The sequence below is a fragment of the Globicephala melas genome, chromosome X (assembly GCF_963455315.2).
Source record: "Globicephala melas chromosome X, mGloMel1.2, whole genome shotgun sequence".
NCBI lineage: Eukaryota > Metazoa > Chordata > Mammalia > Artiodactyla > Delphinidae > Globicephala > Globicephala melas.
In genome coordinates this window covers 110849148-110876006 of record NC_083335.1, presented here as the reverse complement: position 1 = coordinate 110876006, position 26859 = coordinate 110849148, and the positions used below count along the sequence as shown (strand labels likewise).

General features: G+C 38.6%; 1 protein-coding gene across 1 annotated transcript in view; it reads left to right on the top strand.

Annotated features, from left to right (window-relative positions):
- The window catches only part of PPEF1 (protein phosphatase with EF-hand domain 1), a 156913-nt gene that overhangs the window by 55079 nt on the left and 74975 nt on the right, over positions 1-26859 (top strand). The window contains exons 6-8 of the mRNA XM_030843736.2: positions 6093-6220; positions 14980-15040; positions 24878-25038. Coding sequence (XP_030699596.2) covers positions 6093-6220; positions 14980-15040; positions 24878-25038 — 350 coding nt within the window. The remainder of the gene's footprint in view (positions 1-6092; positions 6221-14979; positions 15041-24877; positions 25039-26859) is intronic.

Below are 26859 nucleotides of genomic sequence, written 5' to 3'. Positions count from 1 at the left end.
TGTAACTGTGTTTTCCTTCCCTTTGGAAGAAGAGCTTTCCCTAGCCCTCTTGTCCCCTCCAGTCACTCTGCTCTTTCTCCTCCCTTTCAGAGAGCTTGCTCCTGAAGGGTGTGTTCACACTGCTGTCTCCTACCTTCTCATTTACCTCATCCTGTGGAATATGATTTAGACAAGTTCTTGAATGACCTTGAAATCCCATGGAGCATTTTCAGTACTTACTTTGCTTGACTTCCTGGCGGCACCTGGCACTCCTGTACACTCCCGTCTTAAAATACTCGTGGCCCTTAGCTTCAGTGACAGCATCTTCTCGTGGTTTCCTTTTATGTCTCTGTTTTAACTGTTTATGAGGGCTCTGTTTTCTCCCAACTTTAAAATATTGGGGTTCCTCTTGGCCCTCTTATTTTGTCGTTCTAATGCTCTCCTTGGGTGACTTTACTCCCATGGCTTTAATTATCATCAGTATGCCCAAACTGCCATATCTTTATTTTCAGCCCACATCATATACTATAATCCCTAGTTTGTTGGCATCAATTGGGAATCATTTTAAACAAGTACTTTTCTTTGTAAAAGGAGACTGCTTTCTTCATCTGAAATTATGATCCCTCTCAATAACAATTTTCAGTTAATTACTCACTTTTTAATATGATAATGTGTTGGCCTTGAGGTTTATATAGGATTGATACTACAGACACATTTATTGCCTACATGAAACAGGCAAACAAAAAGCCAAGCATCCTTTCTGTTCTTTATACCAATTAAATTCATCTTCATCTTTTTCTCTATTTGCTTTGTGATTGATCCACCTCTGCTTTAGAAATGTCAGGTATTATGAGACTCTGACATGGACTATTTAGACATCTACTGTAGAATCATGAGCCTTTAGAAGGTAGAAAGTACTGCTGAAAGGATATGAAGTCCCACCTCTTTATTTTTTTACCAGATTCCAGCCTTGACTAGATAATTTACAAAGAAGCCAGCCTTATAGTTGGATCTTGTTAATTATTAGGAAATCCTGTTACAGACAGGCGCATCGATTCAGTGTAAGAAAGAGCAGTACCTCAGCCCCAATTGCCAGTTTTAGGTATGCCTTGTTTTATTGCACTTTGCTTTATTGTGCTTCACAGATATTGTATTTTTTACAAATTGAAGGTTTGTGGCAACCCTGTTGGCACCGTTTTTCCAACAGCATTTGCTCATTTTGTGTCTCTGTGTCACATTTTGGTAATTCTCACAGTATTTTCAACTTTTTCATTTTATTATATTTGTTATGATGATCTGTGATCAGCGATCTTTGATGCTACTATTGTGATTGTTTTGACATTCTTTTAGCAATGAAGTATTTTTTAATTAAGGTATGTACATTTTTTTAAACATAATGCTATTGCACACTTAGTAGGCTACAATATAGTATAAACATAGCTTTTATATGCACTGGGAAACAAAAAAATTCATGTGACTCTTTATTGCATTATTCATTTTGTTGTGGTGGTCTGAAACCTAACCTGAAATATCTCCAAGGTATGCCTGTATTTCCCGTAATCAGAACACTTTTCTATATGATCATGGCTTTATACTGCATTATCTTTTTAGCAGCTGCAAAAGACAAAAATTTAATGCTCATTATATTTGATCTTGGGTGAATGAGTGTGGCAGTATAACTCAGATTACTAATTAATAACAAGGGAGACATAAAACAGAATTGTAGTCAAGATATTTAATTTTTCTTTCTGAGTGAGGATTAAAGGTCGTTACTGAATTGTTGAATAGAACATACTTCCTACAAGAAAATATTTTAATGATTTAAAATGATAGTAAATCTTTTACATAGATAAATTTCTCATACAATAATAATTTTTAAAAATTTGTATTTTCACGATAATGATTGTTTTAGAACAGTCGTTCACCTGCTCCACTTCAGCTGCTCATTCCCATTTCCTGGCCCCTGTGGCCTCCTGGATCAGCTCCACCTCTGCGATCTTTATGATCATTATCCCATTCTCTGATCTCTCAATTTTCATTGAAACCTCTGGACTTTAGACCCTTCCCATGTGTCTCTGTATCCCCACCCCGTCTTGTCTTCACTTCCTTCCCCATCCGTTTCTCCCCATCTTCTATTGGCTATCACTTGTACCAGTTAACAGAATATACACAGTAATCATGTTTTAGGCCATTTAAAGGAGAAGTAATAGGTGAAATGTTTGTTCCTAGACCAATTGCTAGCAAACTTTGGCTACGGTTCCTTGATGGGAAAGCCAAGGATATTAATGAATTGACTTGGATTTTTTCTACAAGGATAATTCAGATTTTTTTTTTTTGAGTAGCCTTTAGAATTTGTCTTTTGTATCCAGAAGCTTCTGATTTGAGTGTTCATATTTACACATCCTATTTTGTCCTTTAATGGTTATTTTCAGCTTTGCTACAGGCTAGGTAGGCTGCAGCTGGGGCATTAAAAAAATAGAGGGATGAATTAGAGTATTTTATAATTGGAAAGAATCTTAGAGGTCACATAATCCCAAGTTATCATTGTTCATATGAGAAACCGAGGACCAGAGAGGTTAAGCAATTTGCCTGAGGTTACACAGTTGGCACCTGGTTGAGTTAGGACCAAAACGGAAGTCTCCAGATTACAAATTCAGAACTTATTTTTATTATCCCATGTGGATGGGTTGGTGGGTGGGCGAGTATGTGGGTAAATAAAAAGTCAAAGTAATGACCTCTATTTCTTGCCCTTCTCTGACTGGAAGGCCATATGTTTCCAAGAATGATAAAACTATGATCTGTCATTTGGGAAAGTGATAGTTTTGTTTAAAATATCTGTCATTGTTTTGGAGGCTGGACCTCATGCTTTCCTCTCGTTTCCCTCTTGTTTGAGAAAAATACTTTCCAGGGGCAAGGCTCCTATGTTGTACCCTTGCTCTGCAGGGATGTCAGAGTTTCTGGAGGAGCGAGCCTCAGAGGGTCCCTGCCTTGCTGCTCAAGAAGCAGGCTTTGTGACCATCTCATGTCTGCTGGGCATGTGCTTTGAGCTGTTTTTCCAGTGAAGTTGAAAGTCTCGCTGGGACAGAAACATACTCTAGCAGATGGCAGATATCTGTAAACAAAAGCAACAGTGAAAACTGTGGTCCCAGAGTTGAGGCATACCCTATTCTCATCGTGCTTTGAACAGCTGAGGTAATAGATGCTTTTCCTCCTTGTTTAAAGCCTTTTGCCACTAGATGGTTCATTCTCTTTCCAGTTCATTTGAATTCATTTTAATCAGTTCTATCACACTTGTGTCGCTCTTCCTGCTTGGATATCAGGCCCCTTAAAGTTACATTAAATATTCACTCATCCTGTTGCCTCCTCAGAAGGCCTCTGATAGCAGAATTTCAAAAGCAGAGTCTTTAAATGCCTTACCGTTTTGAATATAAAACTTCTTATTTAAAGGACTGTCAAATAAACTCCTATTTAAAAAACAAAACCAAACATAAGATTCAGCAATTAGCATGAAGAGAAACGCAAGACAGGAAGTTTTAACTAAACAGTAATTTCACTCATTCATTCATTCAACAAATATTTATCAAGTATCTACTATGTTCCAGGGACTGTTCCAGACTCAGGGTACACAGCAGCTAACCCAATGGACCAAAATCCCAGCCTTTATGGAGATTACATTCTAGTGAAAGGAGACAGACAGTAACAAATGAGTAAAATATATGCTATATCAGATGGTGACAAGTGCTGTGGAGGGAAAGAAGGAGATAGGCAATGGGGGATGGGTGCCATTTTACAAGGGGTGTTCAGGAAAGGCCTCACGGAGAAGGCAACATTTGAGCCAAGACTGTGGACTCTAAGGAAGTGAGCCCTGTGCGTCCTGGTTGGCATGGCTCTTCTGCTCCTGGCTCTTGGGTTCTGAGGTGGTAACCTGTTTGTTCACACTAGTTTGTGAATTTTTTAATGAAATATTATATATAATTAGGAAGTCTTTGAGGGTACTAGAAGTTGCTAGCCTCTCTGAACCTGAAGTTTCCTTATGTGTAACATGGAGATGATAATACTTGTGGGGACTAAATGTCTTGTAGTAGACCATTAACGTATGGTAGCTATTTTGTTTTACTGTTAATTATAGAAATAACACTAAGCTTGATTTTTTTTTTGGTGTTGCTAATACTAAATAGAAGAGACTTTAGTGATCATTTATTCCACTACGTCATTGTGCAGACGTAGAAAGTGAGGCACAGAAAAAGATCAATAGCTCTGTGGAGGTTAAGAGGTTGAGAGGTGGGTGCAATTCCTTGCTGTCCATTTCAACTTACTGGCTAAGTGCACTTAAGTAAGTTAGTCTCTCCCAGCTTCACAGTATGGCGAGGACTGACTGCAGAGATGAGTCCACTGCCTGGCCCTCAGTAAGTGTTCAGCCCTGGAACAGTTCCGTTGTGCTTGGTGAACAGAGCCCCTGAGCTGAGGCTTGGTTGATCATGACAGTGACTGTCCCACAGAACAGACCTTTCAGGTGAAGCTGGGCTCCGCATGATGATACGGTGAGAACACTTGAGATTTCAGACATGGAATTATTCACTTAGTGATATTGAACGTCACTTGATTTCTTCTCCCTGTGGTTTTTCCCTATAAAGATAACGGTACTTGACCTTACGCCTATTTCCTGGGGTTTTCTGAGAGCTGAATAATGAAACAAGAGTCTCTGGAACCCAACAGCCTTGGAGAAGCTCATAAACACACACCCTCAGATGGATAGTGTGTACTCGTTATACCACAGCAGTACTAAGCCGAGAGGCTGGATTGCTGCTTCAGAACTCAAATTGTTCTTGTTAGAGTTAACTCTTGATTCTTATGGACTAACTGGGAAAAATTATAGCATGAATAAAAGGAGCCAGCTGGTGTTGATTACTCGTCACTGTAAAAGTTGAGAAAGGCGTAAGAGACTATATTTTAAATCTCATTCTCTCTCACCTGATTTCTTTCTTCAAAACTATGAAGCTATAGGATGGTTCAAAGGCTCCCAGCCCCAGAAGAGAGTCAGTGTGCCTGAATAATCCACAAACAACACAATACTTGTCACTATAGTTGCCATTTATTTAGTAAATGCTTTACACTGGGCACTGGCCTAAACTCTTCACCTGTAGTATCTCATTTCATCCTCATAGTAACTCTGTGAAGGAGGGAGGTGTGTTCATTTATCCATCTGTCTTTTATCAGTTGAATCGCAGGTGGAGAAGGTGGAGTGAATCATACTTCTCAGTATGTTGTACATTGTCATCATTGGTCTGCGCAAGGCCCTTTCTTATGGTAGTTAGTTCATTAGTTTATTCCCTTTTAACCATATACTCTATGCTCATTCATTCACCCACCCCCCACAAATAACCAATCTCTTATTTTTAGTATCTTTTCCTTTCTGTGTATTCTTACGAAACGTATATTGCGATTTCGTGTGCGTGTATTTTAAATTTATATAAAATGGTATCATGTTATATTCCATTCTGTCTCTAACTTTTTGATAACTGTTCTAACTGAAGCACTATTTTGAAGACCCATCCACGTCGCTATATATCGCTTCCAGTTGTGGCATAATATTCCATGGTGTACACTCACCACAGTCACATCTTCTCCTTCCTAGCAGTGGAAAGCCAGGTTGCATTGGTGTCAAACTCCCTACGGCTGCCAACAAAGAAGCATTGTATCCCCGTATGTCTCCTTTATGGACTGTGTGAGAATTGCTTCGGGGTATATAATGAAGAATGGAATTGCTACTTCATAGGTTGTACATAGACTTCAAATAGTGCCAGACGAGGAAACTGAAGCTTTGAGAGTTCTAATAACTTTCCCAAAATCACATAGACGGTAGTCAGCAGAGTTGGGATTCAAATTCAGGCTCCAAAAATGCTACTCTTGATGGCTGGGTCATCATTATTCCTGAGTATTTGAGACTTGAGGACATTGTACAAAAACATAAAGGAACATCTCGTTGTCTGTAGTTTTTATGTTCTTAGAACCTAGGAATCCAGGTGGACTGATTTTTTCTGAAGCACTTACCTTCCCCCCATAGCTCCACAGTAACTGTTTTTCTTTCCCTTTCGTATCCTGTGGGTCTGCAGCGCTAAAAGCCGCATTGGTCATCCAGAACTGGTACCGAGGTCATAGTGCTCAGCTGAAGACCAGACAACGCTATGCCCTCACCATCTTCCAGTCCATCGAATATGCTGATGAACAAGGCCAATTGGAGGTCTGTTTTGCAAGCTTGTCTCTTATTTTGGTAAAATGCTTCCCTTTACCCCTTTTATTGAAAGAATGAAAGTTTGAGTGCATTTTAAGCTGAAGAACCTTGGTGAAAGACTTTTATAGAAGATATAGTGACATTGTTTTGGAACTAGCTACTGAGAGAGTATGATTTGGGAAGAGGATGGTGTTTTTCAGTTCTGAAGTTCATATTTTTAAGAGGGCTGCCAGATGTCTAGTTAACTAGTAAAAAACGGTCTTATTCTGTTTTTCTGGTATGTGCCCTAATAGTAAAGTTGTTACTTTATGAAGTAAAAAAATTACTTTAAGGAGTTAAATAAATAGAAGAATTTCCTGGGAGCAGGGAGCAAACATATGAAAATTCTAGAAGAAAATATAAATGGGTGAGGAAGGACTTTGTCAAGCTTGCAAAAGCGGTATGTAAATCCAGCTTTAATGCTTTTTAATAGAAAAAAAGTACTTTTAACAATAAAAAGATCTTGGAAAGATCTGGTATAACGTATTTGTTAATGAAAAAATCAACTTGTAGAACAATATGAAGTTTTATCCCATATATGCGAAAGAAAATGAAGCATACTGTAAAAGTCTGGAAAAAGATATACAGAAAGTATTTACTCTGGTTATTTCTGGGGAGAAGCATGGTTGGTGGGTGGAAGTGGGTAGAAGGGGACTTCGCATTTTCATTCTGTATCATTTGTAGTTTTCAACAATCATATATTTATAAATTTAGCACATAATAAACATAATTAAAATAAAAATAATAAATATTTAAAATAATTAAAATTTCAAAAAGAAATTGCTGAATTTATTCTTGGTAGCTATAAAACTTATATAGTGTGATTCAGTCAGGTATTCCTTTAGCAGTTCACAGCATTGACTGTCCTTTTAAGTACTGTAGAATATAGTGATGGAGACAAAGGGAGGGTGAGCTCTCAAATTGATATGCTTTGTACACAGACATTCCAGTATTAGTACATTCTTTAAATATTGAGTCTTCTTTAATAACAAGTTTATTGGGATACAATTCACCCATTTAAAGTAGAAAATTCGAGCCTGAACCAAGATAGTGGAGTAGAAGGACATGCTCTCACTCCCTCTTGTGAGAACACCAGAATCACAAGTAGCTGCTGGACAATCATTGACAGGAAGACACTGGAACTCACCGAAAAAGCTACCCCACATGCAAAGACAAAGGAGAAGCCACAATGAGACGGTAGGAGGGGCGCAATCACAGCGAAATGTAATCCCATAACTGCTGGGTGGGTGACTCACAGACTGGAGAACACTTATACCACAGAGGTCCACCAACTGGGGTGAAGGTTCTGAGCCCCACATCAGGCTTCCCAACCTGGGGGTCCGGCAACAGGAGGAGGAATTCCTAGAGAATCAGACTTTGAAGGCTCGTGGGATTTGACTGCAGGACTTCGACAGGACTGGGGGAAACAGAGACTCCACTCTTGGAGGGCACACAGAAAGTAGTGTGTGCAGTGGGACCCAAGGGAAGGAGCAGTGACCACATAGGAGCCTGAACCAGACATACCTGCTAGTGTTGGAGGGTCTCCTGCAGAGGCGGGGGGTGGCTGTGGCTCACTGTGGGGACAAGGACACTGGCAGCAGAAGTTCTGGGAAGTACTCCTTGGCATGAGCCCTCCCAGAGTCCACCATTAGCCCCACCAAAGAGCCCAGGTAGGCTCCAGTGTTGGGTTGCCGTAGGCCAAACAACCAACAGGGAGGGAACTCAACCCCACCCATCAGCAGTCAAGCGGATTAAAGTTTTACTGAGCTCTACCCACCAGAGCAACAGTCAGCTCTACCCACCACCAGTCCCTCCCATCAGGAAGCTAGCACAAGCCTCTTAGATAGCCTCACCCACCAGAGGGCAGACAGCAGAAGCCAGAAGAACTACAGTCCTGCAGTTCCTTTCACAGAAAGACAAGATGAAAAGATAGAGGGCTAAGTACCAGATGAAGGAACAAGATAAAACCCCAGAAAAACAACTAAATGAAGTGGAGATAGGCAACCTTCCAGAAAAAGAATTCAGAATAATGATAGTGAAGATGACCCAGGACCTTGGAAAAAGAATGGAGGCAAAGATTGAGAAGATGTAAGAAATGTTTAACCAAGACCTAGAAGAATTAAAGAACAAACAAACGGAGATGAACAATACAATAACTGAAATGAAAACTACACTAGAAGGAATCAATAGCAGAATAACTGAGGCAGAAGAATGGATAAGTGACCTGGAAGACAGAATGGTGGAATTCACTGCCGCAGAACAGAATAAAGAAAAAAGAATGAAAAGAAATGAAGACAGCCTAAGAGACATCTGGGACAACATTAAACGCAACAACATTCACATTACAGGGGTCCCAGAAGGAGGAGAGAGAGAGAAAGGACCCGAGAAAATATTTGAAGAGATTATAGTCGAAAACTTCCCTAACATGGGAGAAGAAATAGCCACCCAAGTCCAGGAATCGCAGAGAGTCCCATACAGGATAAACCCAAGGAGAAACACGCCGAGACACATAGTAATCAAATAGGCAAAAATTAAAGACAAAGAACAATTATTGAAAGCAGCAAGGGAAAAATGACAAACATACAAGGGAACTCCCATAAGGTTAACAGCTGATCTCTCAGCAGAAACTCTACAAGCCAGAAGGGAGTGGCATGATATACTTAACATGATGAAAGGGAAGAACCTACAAGCAAGATTACTCTACCCAGCAAGGATCTCATTCAGATTCGATGGAGAAATCAATAGCTTTACAGACAAGCAAAAGCGAGGAGAATTCAGCACCACCAAAACAGCTCTACAACAAATGCTAAAGGAACTTCTCTAAGTGGGAAACACAAGAGAAGAAAAGGACCTACAAAAACAAACCCCAAACAATTAAGAAAATGGTCATAGGAACATACATATCGATAATTACCTTAAACGTGAGTGGATTAAACGCTCCAACCAAAAGACACAGGCTTGCTGAATGGATACAAAAACAAGACCGATATATATGCTGTCTATAAGAGACCCACTTCAGACTTAGGGACACATACAGACTGAAAGTGAGGGGATGGAAAAAGATATTCCATGCAAATGGAAATCAAAAGAAAGCTGGAGTAGCAATACTCCTATCAGATAAAATAGACTTTAAAATAAAGAATGTTGCAAGAGACAAGGAAGGACACTATGTAATGATCAAAGGGATCAATCCAAGAAGAAGATATAACAATTATAAATATATATGTGCCCAACATAGGAGCACCTCAATACATAAGGCAACTGGTAACAGCTATAAAAGAGGAAATGGACAGTAACACAATAATAGTAGGGGACTTTTAATACCTCACTTACACCAATGGACAGATCATCCAAAATGGAAATAAATAAGAAAACAGAAGCTTTAAATGAAACAATAGACCAGATAGATTTAATTGATATTTATAGGACATTCCATCTAAAAACAGGGGATTACATGTTCTTCTCAAGTGCGCACGGAACATTCCCCAGGATAGATCACATCTTGGGTCACAAATCAAGCATCAGTAAATTTAAGAAAATTCAAATCATACCAAGCATCTTTTCTGACCACAACGCTATGAGATTAGAAATGAATTACAAGGGAAAAACGTAAAAAACACAAACACGTGGAGACTAAACACTACATTACTAAATAACCAAGAGATCACTGAAGAAATCAAAGAGGAAATCAAAAAATACCTAGAGACAAATGACAATGAAAACACAACAATCCAAAACCTGTGGGATGCAGCAAAAGCAGTTCTAAGCGGGATGTTTATAGCTATACAGTCCTACCTCAAGAAACAAGAAAAATCTCAAATAAACAATTTAACCTTACACCTAAAGGAACTAGAGAAAGAAGAACAAACAAAATCAAAGTTAGCAGAAAGAAAGAAATCATAAAGATCAGACCAGAAATAAATGAAATAGAAACAAAGAAAACAGTAGCAAGCATCAATAAAACTAAAATCTGGTTCTTTGAGAAGATAAGCAAAATTGGTAAACTATTAGCAAGATTCATCAAGAAAAAGAGGGAGAGGACTCAAATCAATAAAATTAGAAATGAAAAAGGAGAAGTTACAACAGACACCACAGAAATACAAAGCATCCTAAGAGACTACTACCAGCAACTCTATGCCAAAAAAATGGACAACCTGGAAGAAACGGACAAATTCTTAGAAAGGTATAACCTTCCAAGACTGAACCAGGAAGAAATAGAAAATATAAACAGACCAATCACAAGTAATGAAATTGAAACTGTGATTAAAAATCTTCCAACGGGGCTTCCCTGGTGGTGCAGTGGTTGAGAGTCCGCCTGCCGATGCAGGGGATACGGGTTTGTGCTCTGGTCCGGGAGGATCCCACATGCCGCGGAGCGGCTGGGCCCATGAGCCATGGCTGCTGAGCCTGCGCGTCCCAAGCCTGTGCTCCGCAATGGGAGAGGCCAGAACAGTGAGAGGCCTGCGTACTGCCAAAAAAAAAAAAAAAAAATCTTCCAACAAACAAAAGTCCAGGACCAGATGGCTTCACAGGTGAATTCTATCAAACATTTAGAGAAGATGTAACACCATCCTTCTCAAACTCTTCCAAAAAATTTCAGGGGAAGGAACACTCCCAAACTCATTCTATGAGGCCACCCTCACCCTGATACCAAAACCAGACAAAGAGACTACAACAAAAGAAAATTACTGACCAATATCACTGATGAATATAGATGTAAAAATCCTCAACAAAATACTGGCAAACAGAATCCAACAACACATTAAAAGGATCATATACCATCATCAAGTGGAATTTATCCCAGGGATGCAAGGATTCTTCAATATATGCAAATCAATCAATGTGATACACCCTATTAACAAATAGAAGAATAAAAACCATATGACCGTCTCAATACATGCAGAAAAAGCTTTTGACAAAATGCAACACTCATTTATGACAAAAACTCTCCAGAAAGTGGGCATAGAGGGAACTTACCTCAACATAATAAAGGGCATATATGACAAACCCACAGGAAACATCATTCTCAATGGTGAAAAACTGAAAGCATTTCCTCTAAGATCAGGAACAAGACAAGACTGTCCACTCTCACCACTATTATTCAACATAGTTTTGGAAGTCCTAGCCACAGCAATCAGAGAAGAAGAAGAAATAAAAGGAATACAAATTGGAAAAGAAGAAGTAAAACTGTCACTGCAGATGACATGATACTATACATAGAGAATCCTAAAGATGCCACCAGAAAACTACTAGAGCTAATCAATGCATTTGGTAAAGTTGCAGGATACAAAATTAATGCACAGAAATCTCTTGCATTCCTATACAGTAATGATGAAAAATCTGAAAGGGAAATTAAGGAAACACTCCCATTTACCACTGCAACAAAAAGAATAAAATGCCTAGGAATAAACTTTCCTAGGGAGACAAAAGACCTGTATGCAGAAAACTATAAGACACTGATAAAAGAAATTAAAAATGATACCAACAGATGGAGAGATATACCATGTTCTTGGATTAGAAGAATCAATATTGTGGAAATGACTATACTACCCAAAGCTACCTAGCGATTCAATGCAATCCCTATCAAATTACCAATGGCATTTTTTACGGAACTAGAACAAAAAATCTTAAAATTTGTATGGAGACACAAAAGGCCCCAAATAGCCAAAGCAGTCTTGAGGGAGAAAAATGGAGCTGGAGGAATCAGACTCCCTGACTTCAGACTATACTATAAAGCTACAGTAATGAAGGCAATATGGTACTGGCACAAAAACGGAAACATAGATCAATGGAAGAAGATAGAAGGCCCAGAGGTAAACCCACGCATCTATGGTCAACTAATCTATGACAAAGGAGACAAGGATATACAATGGAGAAAAGACAGTCCCTTCAATAAGTGGTGCTGGGAAAACTGGACAGCTATATGTAAAAGGATGAAATTAGAGCACTCCCTAACACTATACACACAAAAAAAACTCAAAATGGATTTGAGACCTAAATGTAAGACCGGACACTATAAAACTCTTCGAGGAAAACATAGGAAGAACACTGTTTGACATAAATCACAGCAAGATCTTTTTTGATCCACCTCCTAGAGTAATGGAAATAAAAACAAAAATAAACAAATGGGACCTAATGAAACTTAAAAGCTTTTGCACAGCAAAGGAAACCATAAACAAGACAAAAAGACAACCCTCAGAATGGGAGAAAATATTTGCAAATGAATCAGTGGCCAAAGGATTAATCTCCAAAATATATAAACAGCTCATGCACCTCAAAATTAAAGAAACAAACAACGCAATCCGAAAATGGGCAGAAGACCTAAATAGACATTTCTCCAAAGAAGACATACAGATGGCCAAGAAGCACATGAAAAGCTGCTCAACCTCACTAATTATTAGAGAAATGCATATCGAAACTACAATGATGTATCACCTCACACCAGTTAGAATGGGCATCATCAGAAAATCTACAAACAACAAATGCTGGAGAGGGTGTGGAGAAAAGGGAACTGTCTTGCGCTGTTGGTGGCATTGTCAACCTATGTAGCCCCTATGGAGAACAGTATGGAAGTTCCTTAAAAAAGTAAAAATAGAATTACCATATGATCCAGCAATCCCACTACTGGGCATATACCCAGAGAAAACCATAATTCGAAAAGACACATGCACCCCAGTGTTCATTGCAGCACTATTTACAATAGCCAGGTCACGGAAGCAACCTAAATGCCCATCGACAGACAAATGGATAAAGAAGTAGTGGTACATATATACAATGGAATATTACTCAGCCATAAAAAGGAACGAAATTGGGTCGTTTGTTGAGACGTGGATGGATCTAGAGACTGTCATACAGAGTGAAGTAAGTCAGAAAGAGAAAAACAAATATCGTATATTAACGCATATATGTGGAACCTAGAAAAATGGTACAGATGAACCATTTTGCAGGGCAGAAATTGAGATTCAGATGTAGAGAACAAACGTATGGACACCAAGGGGGGAAGGCCTCGGGGTGGTGGTGGTATGAATTGGGCGATTGGGATTGACATGTATACACTGATGTTTATAAAATTGATGACTAATAAGAACCTGCTGTATAAAAAATAAAATAAAATTCAAAAAAGAATAATGAAGTAGAAAATTCAATGGCCTTTTGTTTATTCACAAAGTTGTGTAATCATCACCACAATATATTTTAGAACATTTTCATCACCCCCCAACCAAAGAAGGAAAAAAATCACCTCTATACTGATTAGCACTCACTCCCCATTCCCGCCCTCTGCCCAGCCCCTGGCAACTACTAATCTGCTTTTGTCTTTATGGATTTGACTGTTCTGGCCATTTCAAATAAACGGAATCACACAATATGCGATCCTTTGTGACTGGCTTCTTTCATTTAGCATATTGTCTTCAAGGTTCATCCATGTTGTAGCATGTGTCAATAGTTCATTCCTCTTTATTTTTGAATATTATTCCATTGTATAGATATAACACATTTTGTTTATCCTTTCCTCAGTGGATAACTCATTTGGGTTGCTTCCACTTTTTTGGCTGTTATGAATAATGCTGCTATGAATAATTGTGTGCAAGTTTTTATGTGAACATTTTTGTTCAGTTCTCTTGGGTATATACCTAGGAGTGGAATTGCTGGGTCATTGAGTAAGTCTGTGTTTAACTTTTTGAGTAATTGCTAAACTGTTTCCCAAAGCAGCTGTACCATTTTGCATTCCCACCAGCAGTGTATGATGGCTTTAATTTTGCCACATCTTTGCCAACATTTGTTATTATTTGTCTTTTTTGATGATAGTCATCCTAGTGTGTGTGAAGTGGTATCTCATTGTGATTTCTGTTGACTCTTAGTTGACAAATCCATCAACAGCGTTAAAATCATAGATTTTGATATATTTGTATGGAAGGTCTTCCTTCCCTCAACTGCCAGATCTACTCCCAGATTGATAAGGTTCCTTAGTGTTCACTCTTCACGGGAGACAGGGCTTGGAAGTTATTTGTCCTGTATACATGCAGGTCTTTGCAGATAATTGGTGGGCATAGAGGCAGTATCTAGGTGATGGTTGGAATACTGGTAGATTTCCATCTTTCCCTTCCTCCCTCCCTTCCTTCCTTCATTTACCAAATATATTTGGCATTTAAGAATATCCCTTATTCTCACCACCGAAAGAAATAGAAGAGATCATAATGAAAAAAATCTAGCAGCTGTCTTAAGTGGGTTTCCTAGAAGCAGAGTCTGAGATAGGGGCTTCTGGTACAAGTGACTTCCTGAGAGAGTATTCTCAGGAAAAACCTATAAGGGAGTGAGGAAAGCAAGATAGGACAGGGAAGAAGCTAGGCAAAAATATGTTTTCTGGAGAAGTCTGACCTCAGCCTGATCCCACTGGGAGCTCTGAAGTGTGAAATGCGTCAGTTTGTCCCACCCAGTGGCAAGAGAGGTGGGGGTCTGGGCTGTGATACTCTTGCTTCAGTTAGTCTTTTTCAATGGGCATCCCCCCAGGAGGGAGGGGTATCTGATATCCTAAGCGACTCTGGGGGAGCTGCTGCCCATCTACCAAGGGCAATCCTGGGGAGGAGGCGGGCAGGTAGAAGCGATACCCATTACCATCTATGGCAGCTGGGAGATGAGAACCTTCAGAGGAGTAAAGGGGACTTGCGTGGAATACCAACAGTACCTGTTTGGGATTCATTAATTGATCAATGTATTTTTATTTTGTCCAGCTATCGAACTTCTTCTCCTTCATGTTGGAAAACTATACACGTCTACTTGAGGAAGATCCAGGTAAGTAAAAAGTTTAGTCTTTTGAAAAGGAGTCATTAAACATTGAATTGTCTCATCAAGGAATGTAAACTGAAGATGAGAGAACACTAAGAAATTAAAAAGATGCCCATCTGTCTTGTCTGTGTGACACCAAGCAACTGGTGAAAACAGTTTAACTGGCTTTTTCCATCCTTGATTGCTGTTAACTAATTGACCATTTAATTTTTTCATTTTCAAAAGACTGAATTAGGGCTGCCGTGGTGGCGCAGTGGTTGAGAGTCCGCCTGCTGATGCAGGGCACGCAGGTTCGCGCCCCGGTCCGGGAGGATCCCACGTGCCGCAGAGCGGCTGGGCCTGTGAGCCATGGCCGCTGAGTCTGCGCGTCCGGAGCCTGTGCTCCGCAACGGGAGAGGCCACAACAGTGAGAGGCCCACGTACCGCAAAAAATAAATAAATAAATAAATAAATAAACTGAATTAGATTTCATTTTACATTAGTATGTTGAATACCTTCTCTGAACCACAACCTACTAATGTACAATAGTAGCTTAGTAAAGAGGATCTTATTTTTAATCTACAGAACTTTTGTGCTGAGAGATCAAAATATCTTGACTATTTCATGAAACAGATCTGGGTGGGGGATTAAACACAGTTGGCACCATCATGTCTCTGTTTTCTCCATAGCTAGCTAGCTGTCTGTCAGGCTGTGTATTTATCTATCATTTATTTAGTCATTCTGAAATGACTGAATAAATCATTTCAGATACAGACAATATAGGTGTGATTCAAAATGATTTTAAAATGATAGTTATTGAGGAACTTCCCTGGCGGTCCAGTGGTTAGGACTCAGTGCTTCCACTGCAGGGGGCATGGCTTCAGTCCCTGGTCAGGGAACTAAGATCTCACATGCCACTCGGCACAGCCAAAAAAAAAAAAATTATAGTTATTCACAAGTCATGTATTTCTCTGCAAATTAAGATCTGCCTGTTGTTATCTTCAAGGTAGGCACTTGACTTAGAAGCTCATTTTTCTTTAATTTGGGCCAACTATTTTTGCTCTAGTTAAAAATGTGTATGGCATCTAAAGCATCTTTTAATCTAGTGAGCATCCTTCAAAGTGGTGAAAGAAGGGTGTTTTAATGGTATGCTCTGAGCTAAGTACATATGTGTGAAACTAATTAAAGCATTTAATGATCTGTAGAAGGTTTCTCAAAGGTGGAATAGCCAAACCTGAGGAGTGGGGAGTGGGTGGGAAGTAGGTATTTTGCCATTTTTTTTCTTTTAGCTAATTACAATTTGAAGACAGTTGTTTGTGCTTCATGTTCTTTGGCAAAAATATTTCTGAGAGGAAATATAATAATAATGAAATGAAACAGCCCTCTTTCTGCTAATGACCTAATATTTTAATCTGAGCTATGCATCAGAATCACTTATGGATATTCATAGCCACAGATGGCTGGGTTCCAGTGCAAAGATATTTACTTAGGCTCTATATTTTTAAAAATCTGCTTAAAAAAATTATACAAGTGATTTAAAAATATTTTAAAATTTTTATCAGAGAAGGAGACAGTGGTTTAAAATTCTTATGTAAACTTTTCTGGAAGAAAAGTATACAAATTATAGGAAAGTACACAAATGATAAGTATATGACCTAATAAATTTTCTCAGAGTAAACTCAGCCTTGTAACATGCACCCAGAACAAGAAATAAAACATTATCATAGCCACAGAAGCCCCCTCCTGTTCTCCGCCACTCACTACCCAATCCCTGCACCCTCCTCACTACTTTCCTGACTTCTACCTCCTAGTTTAGTTTTGCTTGTTTTTGAACTTCTCTGTATAAATGAAAACATACAGTTTTGCTTCTTTTACTCAACTTTATATTTGTGAGAGTCATCCATTTGGTCATTCTTATTGCTGAATAATATTTAATTTTATGAATATACCAAAGTTTATCCATTCTATTGTTATGGACATTTGAGTTGTTTTTAGTTTTGGTAATTTAAATGGTACTACTATGCACATTCTTGTACTTGTCCTTTTTAGTGAACATATATATTCTTTTGCTATATGCTCATTTTCAGTTATCTATTGCTGTATAATAAACCACCCCAAAATTTAGTGCTTTAAAACAACAACCATTTTATTGCTTGTGATTCTGTGGGTCAGGCATTTGAAGGGCTCAGTGGGGATGGCTTGTCTTTGTTGTACGTGCTGTCAGTTGGGCTCACTCAACTTAGCTGGGCTGGAGAGGGAGGTCCAAATGGTTTTCTTACATGTTTGGGACTTTGGTGTGGGCTGTGAACTTGGGTACCTCAGTTCTCCTCATGCAGCCTCTCTGTCCAACAGGATATCCTGGACTTCTTTACATGGCAGCTAGATCCCAAGAGGGCAAAGGCAGAAGCCACAAGGCCTCTTTAGGCCTTTGCTCTGGAACTCACACAAAATCAGTTCTGCCATATCCTATTGGTCAAAGCAAGTCACAAGGCTAGGTGCAGATTCAAAGGGGTTAGGAAAGATCCATCTCTTGCAGGGAGCAGTAGCAGCAGCATTATCTTGTAAAGGGATATGAATACAAGGAGACATGATTCGTTGGGGACCATTATTATGAAGATGTACCACAACCCAGGAAAGGAAGTTTGGAGTTATAGGGCATGCATATGGTTAGCTTTACTAGGTACTGATAAACAGTTTTACAAAATTGTTGTACCAAGTTATACTGCCAACAGTGTATGAGAGTTCCAATTGTTCAGTATCTTTGCCAACACTTGAAATTATCAGTCCTTTTCATTTTATTCATTCTGGTGAGTATGTAGTAGTATCACATTTCTGCTTTAATTTGCATTCCCCTGGTGAGCAGAGAAGTTGCTCACCTGTTTGAATGTTTAGCAGTCACGTGGACATCCCATATGGCAAAGTGCCTGTTCAGGTCTTTTGCCCATTTTTCTATTGGGTATCTGCCTTTTTCTTACCAATTTCTAAGAGTTCTGTAGGTATTCTAAATATGAGAATGTGAATCTTTGTTAGATAAATTTATTGCAAATATCTGTTCCTAGTCTTTGGCTTTTATCTATCCCCCTAGTATTTAATCTTTAAATGATGTCTTTTGGTGAGTAGACATTCTTTTTTTTTTTTTTTTGCGGTACGCGGGCCTCTCACTGTTGTGGCCTCTGCCATTGCGGAGCACAGGCTCCAGACGCGCAGGCCCAGCGGCCATGGCTCAAGGGCCCAGCCGCTCTGCGGCATGTGGGATCTTCCCAGACTGGGGCATGAACCCGTGTCCCCTGCATCGGCAGGCAGACTCTCAACCACTGCGCCACCAGGGAAGCCCGTGAGTAGACATTCTTGATTTTAATGTAGTACAAGTTTTTTCTTTTATGGTTAGTGCTTTCTGTATCCTGCTTAAGAAACCCTTGCCTGATAAGAGTGTTCACGCATGTGTGTGTGTCTATGTGTGCTCATTTGTGCAAAAATAAATACAGGAGAAACCTACAGGGTAAATCAGAAACTAATGACATTATTTACCTACAGGAAATGGAGGGATGGGTGGGAGCAGGGCAGAAAGAATGGGGAGAATGGGGTTTGGGTAGGAGAGATGAGGGGAAAGTGACACATCTCTGAGAATACCTTTTTGTAGTTCTGACTCTTAGAACCATGATAATGTTTCACATCCCTAAAAAAAATAATAATAATTAATTAAAAATAGGAAGAGAGAGAGAATGTGATTCCCAAGTAGAATACACACTGTGACAAATGAACTTAATTGTATTACAAATGAATAACCATCACCCAAAGGAGGTGGGGAAGAAACAAAATAACCTAAGTGACATTGGAAAATAGCATTCAACCATAATATGCCTTGATGAGGTTTCATTTTTATTTATCCTGTGTGGGGTTTGCTGAGCTTCTGTTATATCTAAGTTGATATTTTTGTCAGGTTTAGGAAATTTTCATCCATTAATTATTTAAATTATCTTTCTTTTCAAGTCTAAATACCTTTTTCTTTGTGAATCCTTGGCTTTTAAACTTAGAAGGCCCTGAAATATTTAAAATGTGGATTACCATGGCTATTTTTCTAGATTTTTTATGATTTGACTTCTAAAAGTTTTAACATTTCATAAATTTTGAATTTTTGATATTAAACTAAAAAAGGAAAATTTGATGCCTAGTGGTTGAGAATAATTAAAAAACACACCTACGAAGAAAATGTCCAAGTAGTTAACCAAAATTTCCCCATGCCATTTATTTCATAATGTATCTTTTCACCATGTTTTGTAGTGCCTCCTTCATAATATATTCATTTAAAAATGTGTAATAGGGCATATTTCCGGGCTGTCTGTTATCTTATACATCTCTCTATTATAGGGTCCTAGAATCATACTGATTTAGTTATTATATGTATCAGAAAAAGAGATTTACAGATTATTGCTGTATGTTGATTTCACTTTCAAAATTTTTTCCAGCTTTATTAAAATATAGTTAACATATAACATTATATAAGTTTAAGGTGTACAGTATAATGATTTCTTATATGCATATATTGCAAAATGATTACCACAATGTTAGTTAACACATGTATCCATTCACATAGTTACAATTTTGTGTGTGTGTGGTGAGAGCTTTTAAAATGTACTCTCTTAGCAACTTTCAATATATAATAGAGTATTATTGACTAGAGTCACCATACTGTACATTACTGTAAGTTGCTTTCTGATGGCCCTTTTTGGTGGGAGAGTTCCAGACAACCTCTACCTAGGCCTGTTTGGCAGAAGTGCTATGACCCCTAAGCACGGTATATTTAGGGACTGGAAGGTCACTTAACATTTCCAGATACCAGGGCCAGATTAATGGTTTTAACTCTGAGGCACAGAGTATGCTGAGACATTCTGGGTGTTCCAAAGATGAGAGGTGACCTACACGTCCTACTGCTTGCTCAAAGCCAATTCATAGGACTTGATGGGGAGATGCTGCACATCCATTCCCCAGTCTGATTTTTCACATCAGCCTCCTCCCACAGGTAGAAAGCCAAAGCTGCTATATACATAGCAACAGGTTTAAACAGAGTCTGGTGGAAGTGGGGAGTGGGATGGAGTGAGTGGAAGTGTTGTTTTGACTTTTCTTTCTGCTTCCCAGATCAATCAAAATGTCCTATCAAGCCACGTATTTTATATTTTTTGTTGCTATGGTGAATAAGATATCTCCCCCCCTATATCTCCCTAATGATTATTGGTAGTATTTAGTGAAGCGTTTGGTTTATGTCTGTTTATTTTGTATTGTGATACTATTGAACAGTAACATTAAATAATAATAATAATTGTTATTACTACTCATATTTATTAAATGCCATGTGCCATGTCTTTTAAGTGCTTTAAATATATCATTTCATTTAGTTTTCATGACAAACCAGTGGAATTAGTATTCTCATCCCCCTTTTGTGGATGAGAATACTGAGGCTTATAAGGTAACCTCCCAAGGTTATTCATCTTATCAGTGGTGAAGCTGTGATTCAAACCAGTGAGATTAACCGCTGTATTATTTTAATTTTCCTATCAATTCCGGGAGTTTTTCAGTTGATTTCCTTGAGTGTAGATATTTAATCACACTGGTCACAAGTAACTTTATTTTTATATCTTTCTATGCAAGAGTCACTGCTCTTATTTTGGCTTCATGTTTTATTATATTTGCTGGAGATACAGAACAGTGTTAAAATGAAACAGTGAAAGTGGGCATCCTCGTTTTGTTAATGATTTAATGGAAAAACCATTACCGTTGATTTAACTTTTAAAAAATACGTTAAGGAGGTATCCTTCCATTCCTAGTTTTCTGAGTTTTTAAAAAAATCAAGAACAGGTGTTGAATTTTACAAACTTTCATCTTGGCATCTATTGAACTTATTGTATGAACACTCATGATTTTAATCCAGATTCATAATTGAGAAATGAAATAACTATAAACATGGTTCAGTTTGTGCTTTTCTTTTTCCAGCAACGTCTGGAGCTTGTATTCAAAGTGACATATGCAGGTGGTAGAGGCAGAAATTGTTTTTTTTTTTTTAATTATGGGCTTTAGATTTTTCCTAATCCAGATTTTGAGTCTGTACTGGGCAAAAGAAGATTGTGTGTAGGGGGTATTTTTGAGGTATTTTCTTTAGAACAACTTGTTAAGGCATCATTCAGTTATAAGTCAAGATTTTATTATATTTAATTACTGTAGATTCATGTTGACAGAATTGTAAACCAAATAGGTATGGATTAATTCTAATCACATGTTGCACAAATATTCTTATTGCTGGCATTCATTAAATTATTATTATTAGTTATAATAGTTACAGCCCACAAGGACAGTACTTGCATTTGAAATGTTAACGCTTTTGATTGTTTTCACATATGATGCACGTTAGCTACCCACGTTAGGAAGAAAATCTATGTTATTCTTTTTTATGTGGATAAAAACCAGCAGAAGGATTATGATTTGATGTTTATTGATATTTCATATTGAGTAGTTTTGATTAAGAATGGTTTAGGGGGCTTCCCTGGTGGCACAGTGGTTAAGAATTCGCCTGTCAATGCAGGGGACACAGGTTTGAGTCCTGGTCCGGGAAGATCCCACATGCTGCGGAGCATCTAAGCCCGTGCGCCACAACGACTGAGCCTGCGCTCTAGAGCCCACGAGCCACAACTACTGAGCCCACGTGCCACAACTACTGAAGCCCAGGTGCCTAGAGCCCGTGCTCCGCAGCAATGAGAAGCCGGCACACCGCAACAAAGAGTAGCCCCTGCTTGCTGCAACTAGAGAAAGCCCGTGCACAGCAACGAAGACCCAATGCAGGCAAAACTAAATTAAAAAAAAAAAAAAGAATTGGTTTAGGGGATTCCCTGGTGGCCCAGTGGTTAGTACTCTGTGCTTCCACTGCAGGGGGCCCAGGTTCAATCCCTGGTTGGGGAATTAAGATCCTGCAAGCTGCAGAGCAAGGCCAAAAAAAAAAAAAAATTGGTTTAGGGAAATGGTGCTTTTTCATATATTTATCACTGAACTTATAAGAAATGAGGGTCATCAAATGTATGAAAGGAAGGGCCAGACTGAACTTTTTTTTTTAAGAAGAAAAGCAATATTTTTATTATGGTCTTAAATAACAAGACTGAGTTTTAATAACCAGAACTGGTGGAATTGACTTGATGTGTCAGTTAGCTGATGAGAAAGGGAAAGTTGACAGAACATTGGTGAAGGCAATGATCGGGAAAAGAAAATCAGTTCTTGTTTATACCTCACCAGTTGGGATTTCTCAGTAAGGTAGTTATAAGATGATATAGTGCGGGAATAAAGATGCAGACCTACTAGAGAATGGACTTGAGCATATGGGGAGAGGGAAGGGTAAGCTGGGACAAAGTGAGAGAGTGGCATGGACATAGGTACACTACCAAATGTAAAGCCGATAGCTAGTGGGAAGCAGCCGCATAGCACAGGGAGATCAGCTCGATGTTTTGTGACCACCTAGAGGGGTGGGATAGGGAGGGTGGGAGGGAGACGCAAGAGGGAAGGGATGTGGGGATATATGTATATGTATAGCTGATTCACTTTGTTATAAAGCAGAAACTAACACACCATTGGAAAGCAATTATACTCCAATAAAGATGTTAAAAAAAAAAAGATGGTATAGTGAAACTGCTGAGGTTGTTTTTGGTTTTGTTTGGTTGGTTGTTGTTGTTTTCCCAAGAGGAGCCTGATTTTTCAGTAAGTAAAGCTGGGAAGAAGAAAGGTGTTTTTTTAGAGTAAGATGCTATTCTAAGAAAGACTACCAAGTTGAAATGATCATTAAGATAGTCAAGTAGAATATTTTGGCTTTTCTGCCTGCAAAATGAACCTGAGATAAAATTTACCAAGATGCTCTGCATTTCTAGTTTTCAAACATAAAATGAAATAATTAAGTTTTCTCAAATCTCAAACCAAATCCAAATGAGAAAAATAACCTCTGCTGGACCACACTGAAGACAGACATTATTACTCCTAAATTTAACTTCTTATAAAACATCGTCAATTACCACAAAAAAATATTGGAGTACACAATAATTTAGAAAACATTTAAAATTACCAAATATTATGACTTTAGAAAAAAATTTCAAGTTTAATTTTTAATTGTAATCTCTCAGCATAACTGAATAATGAAAAACAACGTATTCTATCTACATCTGCTAACATCATACCTTCCAAACCTATAGAGAACTTCTTATTCATTTATTTATTTATTTTTGGCTGCATTGGGTTTTTGTTGCTGCATGCGGGCTTTCTCTAGTTGCGGTGAGCGGGGGCTACTCTTCGTTGTGGTGTGCAGTCTTCTCATTGCAGTGGCTTCTCGTTGCGGAGCACGGGCTCTAGGCGTGCGGGTTTCAGTAGTTGTGGCACGCGGGCTCAGTAGTTGTGGCACACAGGCTTAGTTGCTCCGTGGCATGTGGGATCTTCCCAGACCAGGCAGGGCTTCAACCCGTGTCCCCTGCATTGGCAGGCGGATTCTCAACCACTGTGCCACCAGGGAAGCCCTAGAGAACTTCTAATTAATGAGCTTAGTAGCAATTCAGTATTAATGAGCTGAAGAGTATGTCATTGTCCTCTCTATCAGTTATCTGTTACTGCAATAATACTGTGTATTAAACAACTATAATAGCTCAGTAGCATGTAATAAACATTTCTTTTTGCTCACAAGTGTACAGATCAGCTGAGCACTTCTGCTGATCTTGGCAGACTTGATTTGGCAGTTTTTTGGGTCTTGGTTGGAGTTCCCTCGTGTTTACAGGTCTGCTGGAGCGTGGCTGATCTAGGATGGCCGTGGCTTGGGTGACTCAGCTCTGCTCCACATGGTCTTGGAGCTTTCAGTAGACTAGCCTGGGATTTGTGGTAGTGGCACAGTTTCAAAAGAGAGAGCATGGAAGCATACAAGGCCTCCTGAGGCCGGCTTGGAACTGGTACATAACACTTCCACCATATTCTTTAGTCCAACTCAAGTCACAAACCCAACCCAGCTTCAAGGTCTGGGGAAGGAGACTCTTGATGAGAGTGGCTGCAAAATCACATTAAAAAGAGCATGACTAGAGGTTGGAGTAGAGAATTGGGGATACTTTTGCAATCAATCTACCGTATCACTTTTCATCTTTCTCCACCTGAATTGGCCAGATTTCTTTTCTTGGGCTGACTGTTTCATAGGCAGTCTAGCAAGAAAGAGATCCTGGGTCTCAGCACCTACTGAAATGGGCAGTGCAGGTAATCCGTTACACAGAAATATCTCTTCGAGAGAGAGGTCCTTTGGGAATTTCTGCCTATGGTTTGTTACCAAGAAGAAAAAGAAAATCATGTCAGAAAATTGGTTTTTATGTGACAAGAGAAACAAATCAATTACGTAAGTAGAATTTGAAGTGTCTAACAGGGAAAAGTTAAATGTTGCCATTTAATTTTCTGTAGATTCTGAATAGCCACAGATATTTGAACCAAATACAATGTATTGTTATATTTCTAGCCCTATTAGTAAAAATCTGAGATATTAGAGTGGGCAAAAAAAAATGTAGAGTTAGAGCTTCAGAGCATCAAAATACCTTGATTGACCAGTTTTCCCTGTGCTCCTCCCTCTCCTCCCTGCTGATGAACTCACTGCTTTGGTAAAATGTCCACCTGGGAAGGGATAATGATGCTTCATGTGAATGTACCTACTGATCTCAGAACAAATCATTCCTCATGGTTATGTGTGGGTTATCTTGGTATTCATAACACTTAGCACAGTGCCTTACATGGGCTAGGTATTCAAGAAGTTATTTATTGCATTTTAAGTATGGGAATGTAGATTTTTTCCCCCCTTTTCTGTCTTTCCATTTCCAGAATTAGTAACTCACCTTTTTGACAGCAACATCCAGGACAAGGATAGACAGGACTATTGGGTGTTGATAGACGTCCCAGACTCCTACTGTGGTCCTCGACTGCAATTTCCTCTCACTTTTACTGATATTGATTTACTGATTGAGGCCTTCAAGCAACAACAGGCAAGTAGAAGCAGATACTGTCCTGATTCTTGTACATAACATGTGCTATCTGTTGAATGAATAGATGAAAATACTACAGCAGAAATGCATTCCCTTGGGAAAAAACTTCACATTAAGTGAGAGCTACCCTCTGCTCTGCTTAACCCATTAAATACAAGTCTCCTCAGGTGCACAGAAACCTCCTCTCTATCTATAGGCTTACAGTATTTCCTTGTTCTTTTTCTGAGGTTTAATTCACATACTATAAAATTCACCATTTTAAAGTGTACGATTGATTCAGTGCTTTTTAGTACATTCACAAGATTGTGTAACAATCACTAATATCTAATTCCAGAACATTTTCTTCACCCCCAGAAGAAGTGCCGTACTCATTACCATTCCCTCCTCCCCCACTCCTGGCAACCACTGTTCTACTTTCTGTCTCTGTGGATTTGTCTCTTCTGGATATTTTGTACAAACGGAGTCATGTAATATGTTTCCTTTTGTATGTGGCTTATTTCCCGTAGCATAATGTTTTTAAGATTCATTCATGCCATACTATATTTCATCACTCCTTTATTTTTATGGCTGACTAATATTCTATTATATGAGTATACCACATTTTTATCCATTCATCAGTGGATGAACATTTGGATTTTTTCTACCTTTTGGCTATTATGAGCAATGCTGCCATGAACATTTATGTGTAAGTTTTTATATGAACATATGTTTTCAATTCTGTTGTTTCTATATCTAGGAGTGGAATTGCTGAGTCATATGGTGACTCAATGTTTAACATTTTGAGGAACTGCTAAATTGTTTTCCACAGTGGCTGCACCATTTTACATTACCACTAGTAATAGGTGAGGGTTCCAGTTTCTCCACATTTTTTGCCAACATTTGTTATTTTATGTTTTAAAAAAATTTTTAATTTTATTATAGCTATCCTAGTTGTGTGTAAAGTGGTAGCTAATTGTGGTTCTCATATGCATTTCCCTAATGGCTAAGATGTTGAGCATCTTTTCATGCTTACTGGCCATTTGTACACATTCTTTGGAGAAATGTCTATTCAGATCCTTTGCCCATTTTAAAATCAGGTTATTTGTCTTTTTACTATTGAGTTGTAAGGGTTCTTTATATATTCTGGATACAAGTCCCTTATCAGATATACAATTTGCAAATATTTTCTCCCATTCTGTAGGTTGTCTTGTCACTTTCTTAATAATGTCTTTTGAGTCACAAAAGTTTCTAATTTTGATGACGTCCAATTTATCTCCTTTTTTCTTTCGTTGCTTGTGTTTTGGCATCATATCTAAGAATCCATTGCTAAATCCAAGTTCATGAAGGTTTACCCCTATGTTTTCTTTTAAGAATTTTATAGTTTTAGCTCTGACATTTAGCTCTATGAGCCATTTTCAGTTAACATCTCTATATGGTATGAAGTATGGGTCCAACTTCATTCTTTGCATGTGGATATGCAGTTGTCCCTATACCTTTTGTTGAAGAATCTGTTCTTTCCGCATTGAATGGTTTTGGTTCCTTTGTAAAAAATTAATAGGCCATAGCTGTCTGGATTTATTTCTGGACTTCCAATTCTTTTCCATTGGTGTGTGTGTCTATCCTTATGCCAGTACCACACTGTCTTGATTACTGTAGCTTTGTGGTAAGTTTTGAAATCAGGAAGTGTCAATCCTTTGACTTTGTTATTCTTTTTCAATATTGTTTTGGCATTTAGGGTCCCTTGCAGTGAATTTGAAGACTGACTTTTCCATTTATGCAAAAAAGCCCACTGAGATTTTGGTAGGGGTTGCACTGAATCTGTAGATTGCTTTGGGTAGTATT